Here is a 5365-nt window from a genome sequence, read left to right as displayed (position 1 = left end):
TTGCATACATGCTAATAGTTTATTCATATCTTGAATTTAAAGGGAAAGGGACAACTTTCTGACTAAAAAATGTAAACCCAAATATTAATATTAGACTAGTAACTATTCTTTTGAAGAATTTATTCATTAGGAAAACCTATGTTCCCCTTACTGCTCCTGCTCTCTTCTGAGTCAGATCACTTGTTACAATGTTGGCTCTGATTAGAAAATCTATTAGAAATTAAAGAGTTCTCGGCAACCTCTAAGTCATGGATTTGAATCCTATTTTATTCAGGGCTTGCATCTTAACATAACTTGGAACATGCTGGGAAATATAAGATGCCAAACTCTATGGAAAACTTGGAGTTGTCTCTCCCCAGTCCACAGCAGAACTTGTCTAGTGTTCTAAATTCTGTCTCTAAGGCAAACAAAATAGCAGCTAAGGCTCAAATGAGTGCGGACAACTCCAGATCTCTAGGAGGTAAATTTGCTAAATAACATAATTCTGTTATTTTTGTTTTTCCAAGATGAATGAAGACTTAGTGAAAGCATTACCTTTGGAAAGCATAGCTTGAAGCCCCACGAGAAAGGATGACAGTTAAGTGCATCCTGTGTACTCATTTTATTTTCTGATTCTTGTAGGATCCAACTTTGCTCCCTGTTATTTCTATGGATTCATGCTTATAATGGCTAATTTCTTGTTTGTTAGTGATTTTTGATTGTGAACTCATTTAGGGGAAATTTGTCATGAGACCTGGGTTTAAGTTCTGCTTCTACAGGGAGAATGTTATGTTTGCTTCTGCCAATTGCCTGGGGTCACTACCAACTTCAAAATAAATGATCCTTTTGAGGTTTTTAGGAAAACCAATGGAATTTACTCTGTAGACATACTAATTGCTTCTGGTTATACAATCTCAGGTAGGATTTCCTGCTGACTCTTGTGTGGGTGCTTTTTTTTTTCTTTTTCCCTAATTTACCTTTTCAGTGAGAGTATAGACATTCAGGTATATAGACTTATACAGAGAGGCTTCCTTTTAGACATTGGCCCTTGGACAGAGTCCATTCTTTGTCTCCTGTCATCTGTAGCTATCAGTGCTGACCATCAGAACTGAAGCTCATGGACACCAGACTTGGGTACCTAAGTGGTGTCAGAGCTCACTTCCCTCTCTGGATTCCTATTTAATTTTTTTTCCTCTCAGAATTTTACTAATTTACTCAACTTTGATATATTTATAATTAGCTTTATTTACAAATAATAGCTAGTATTATTTTGTTATTCCTAGTGAATTTTTCAAGGTTCACAATACTGCCAGAAATGATTACTCTCTAAAATTTTATAAAAGTCTAAAATACTTCTATATAAACATTTTCATTTAACAATATATTCAGCCATCTTCTCATATTGTACATATAGGTTTGCCTTTTTTAAATCAACAGCTACCAAATAAATACTATGGATAAACCATCATCTAGCAAGTTCTCTATTAATGGATATTTATGTTGTTTTCAGTTTTTTGTTATTACAAAGAAAATCCCAAAACAGTCAACATGCATATATTTGTAGATTTGTATATCTAGATTAAATCTCTAGAATTAGAATTGCTAAGTTAAAGAATGTAATGAATTTTGGTATTTCCAATTTGCTTTTCAGTATTTGCAACAATTAATTTGAGAAAGAAAAAATCAGTGTGCCTGTGCCTGAATCCTCATTGACTTTCTCTAATGGGTTTTATTGAGTATATTATTATTAATTTGAGGGAATAGTTTGTTTCTTAACCTTGTTCTAGAATTTATTCCATGGAGAGACAAATCATATTACAGAAATATGCATGAAATGTTTTTAATAGATATTTTTCATGCCATATGAGGACTTGATTTGAACCAATTTTTCTCATGTGTAACTGAAATATAATCTTTTCAGGGCAATGCCATTTGATTTCTCATCTGACTGTGAGTGTCCTAACTGCTTGGAGAGTACTCAGAATGAGCCTGATTGGAATCCCTGTTTCAACAAGAGTAGTAACAACTCTTTATATTCAAGATCAAGAAAGAAATCCATGCTTTCTTCTGGTGTGCAGTGCTTTCCTTCTCAGTGTTGTTCCACTAGGCCAGAGAATGACACCAAAGAAGAATCAGGGTTTCTTCCCTCAGAGGAGGAAAGCTATGTAGAGTCTTCTCAAAATAACCATCTCAGTCTGAACCCTGAGAGCGTTACAAGGAAAATCAGACCACTGAAAGAGTTGACTGTCCAGGAATTACTGAGGGAGTTTGGGGATAGTGGGAAGTTCCAGCCAAACTCCACGTCCGTAGGCCACTTTAGAGATCAGGTGGTAATGAAATTCAGAAGAGCTCTGTATTATTCTGGAATTTGGGTGACACACGTCCAAGGCTACAGACTTGAAAAGCACTTGTCAGCTAATTATTTCAAGAGAAACCCTGGTTGTCTACACCGGCTGGTCCCCTGGCTGAAACGGGAACTAACAGCTGTTTATGGAGATTATGGCTATACGGTGAAGAATATCCTATCCACCATTCTCCATCATATGACAGAATGTGATCTGGACAGTGAGTCCTTCATTCACCTACTGGAACCTTATCTCCAACAACACACCCACCATTTTCTGCATGAGTTTATCAGTTTTGTTCATTCACCTTATAACATGGAAACCTATGACCAACAAGCCATCTATCAATGTCCTTCTGTTTCACCATGGATAAAAAAGAAGTCCATAACATCAGCTTCTGTTTTGCCTTTGTCTAAGGATCAGGCTCTACTGGCATCTCAACACGATACAAGGCAGTCTAGAAATACCCAGGATCAACGGAATAATGAGCAGAAGCCTCTGTCTGGCTTAAAACCATTTCCAAATGGTAACTCCTCCTTGAAGAAATCTGAAATCCCACTACTCAATCATAAAACAGCAAGCAAAATCCATGATTGGATCAAAGACAAACCAGAATCAGGAGATCAAAAAGGCACAACTTCTACTAATATATTCCTGAATTATACTACACCAACGGAAAGGGGCCCAAGCATACTGACTTGCAAAAAAAAAGTTCAAGAGAGGAAAATGGAAGAGATAAAGTTGTTTCCTGGTCATGTCCAGGATCTGGGAAAGAGTGAAACAACTGCACATACTTTCATTTCCCCAGCAAATTTTAATCAGGGGCAGCCATCTCAGTACAGTCTAAGAGAAGAAAGGATTTTGAGCCCTGACCAGCAGATCAATTTCCAGAAAAAAGAAGTGGAAAAAAATACATACTCAGATTCTTCACTGAAGATTTTTCAAAGAAGATTGCCCAGAGAAAGATCCCTGCTAAGTTGCAAAACCAGAAAGAGGGATCCGTCTTGGAGTTGCATTTCAGAAACTGCTCTTTCTTCTAAGAGAAATAGTAGGAAACTGAGCTCTGTCAGAAAAAAGAGATTGAAGGGCAAAGAGTCCTCCCAATTTGCAGAAGCTGGTTCACATTTCAGTAGAAGAATCCAAAGACAGTCAAGGTCCAGTACTCACAGATCCAAATCTTGGTGTGTTGGGCTTACAAAGAGATCTTTAAGCAGAGATTCAAATAATCCCCCTCTGAGAGGAAGTCACACAAGTGAATGCTTCATCCAAAATATATGCTGTGACCACTCTAAAGAAAAGAATGTGCGTCGTTATGAATCCAACTGTGGAAGGGCATCTTCGACCACAGTCCAATATGTGAAACTTCCTTCAACTTCTAGGAAGAGCCCCAAGTGTTCTTCTAAAAGCGAGAGTACTTCCCAACCTGGAAGCCACTGCAACAGTCTCACATGCCTACAGATTGAGAAACACAGATCCTCAAGTAAACAAGAGATGAGGCAAAAAACTACCGTTCCGAGAGGTGGCAAAACCAGAGCAGTTAGGCACAGAAAAAACAAATGCCAGTGTCTAGATAAAAAAACCACAAAGGAAGTCAATGATGAAGTCGGGGATCTGAATGATATAAGGCAAAGGAGTAGTCTTTCTGAGTGTGCACCTTCCTGCAGGAGGCAAATCCAAAAGAAAAAGAATTCAGGCCTTCAGAAATGTTACTGGGCCAAGAATGAACATAAAGGAGACAAAGTATCAGAAACACAAGGATGCAAATTGTTTTGAAAGGCAAATCAGTCTATTCAACTAGCCACCAGGGTCTTTGAAAGTATTATTAACCTGGAAAGGATTCATCCCATTGCTTTGTAACTGGAACTAAAAGCCTGATGAATTAAATTTAAGGCTTCCTGTAGAGACAAATGCATATTATTAAATTGGCCATAAATGTAAATATTATTTCAGTCTGCTTTTTTTCCTTATGAACTGAATTCTTAAAATATTTGGCTGATTTTTTAGTTCCTAGATTTAAGTATAAAGATTATCTGCCAAAAGTTGCAAACACCACAAAGACTATACTAATGATAGGAGTATATGTTACTTAACACAAGTTATGGATATTAAGTATTACTAAGCACAAGTGTTATTTTTTAAGAAAAGATGTATTTATTTTTATTTTTTAAATATATAATCTATAAATTCTATAAAATATATTTATTAAATATATGTGTAAATATATATGTGTGTATATATATGCATGTGTATATATATATGTAAACATATATACGTGTGTGTGTATATATTCCAGACATAACACAAACTAAGGAGGCATGGTCACTATCTTAAGATATAGTCATTGTCTTCAAGAGTCTCATGATCTAATTGTAAAAACAAATACAAATAAATAGAAAAAATAAACATCTTTGGGATATTTGGCACTACCTTCCTATTTCCCTACCCTGAAAACTGTGCCTTTACATACCCTGACATCTAGATATCTTCATTAAAGGCTGCCACATTTTTAGATAACTGATTCCTTACCCACTACAAACTGGTCCAGTAATGGTAACTATACCAAAACCAAGCTAATCATAGTATTTTGAGGATAGTATTTTGCCTCTCTGGTCACACAACTGATGAGTCCAGTGGTGGTCAAGTCATAATACTTCCCTGAGATTTTTCAACTGGTTCTGATAAAGAGGGCTATTCCGCACCCCGTCCCCCCCACCCCCCAGCCCTGCCAGTGGCAGATAGTAAAAGCTTTAAAGCTTGGATACTGTTAAGAGCTATATTTCTCAGTTTGTGAAGAAAACCAGTTTGAAGTAAGAGAGTAGAAAGCTAACAAAGAAAAGCAAAGTAAGTCATGAGGAGACAGTCTTGGAGTCAGGACCTAGATCTTCTAGAACTTGAGTTGTTCTCCAGCTCTTCATGTGGTTTCATTTTTTAACCCTATTTAGGTTTTGTGAGTCAATACATTTCCTCTCTGCTCTCTTATTAAATAAAGAATTCCAGTTACTTGCAATCAAACAATTCACTGGGAAGTGGCAAGTGGCAAT

The 5365-nt window shown here is 36.7% G+C and overlaps 1 protein-coding gene across 1 annotated transcript; it reads left to right on the top strand.

Moving 5' to 3' along the window:
- Positions 1-403: 403 nt before the first annotated feature.
- On the top strand, positions 404-4254 carry LOC113934726 (E3 ubiquitin-protein ligase Topors-like). Its single transcript, XM_027616242.1, has 2 exons — positions 404-460; positions 1901-4254. Exon 2 carries the CDS (start codon positions 1905-1907, stop codon positions 4095-4097), a length of 2193 nt encoding a protein of 730 aa, XP_027472043.1. The 5' UTR covers positions 404-460; positions 1901-1904; the 3' UTR covers positions 4098-4254.
- The last annotated feature ends 1111 nt before the right edge of the window (positions 4255-5365 follow it).

Source organism: Zalophus californianus, chromosome 13, assembly GCF_009762305.2.
Source record: "Zalophus californianus isolate mZalCal1 chromosome 13, mZalCal1.pri.v2, whole genome shotgun sequence".
In the NCBI taxonomy this organism is placed as follows: Eukaryota; Metazoa; Chordata; class Mammalia; order Carnivora; family Otariidae; genus Zalophus; species Zalophus californianus.
Note: the sequence above shows the minus strand (reverse complement) of the source record. Positions and strands in the feature narration are given on the sequence as shown.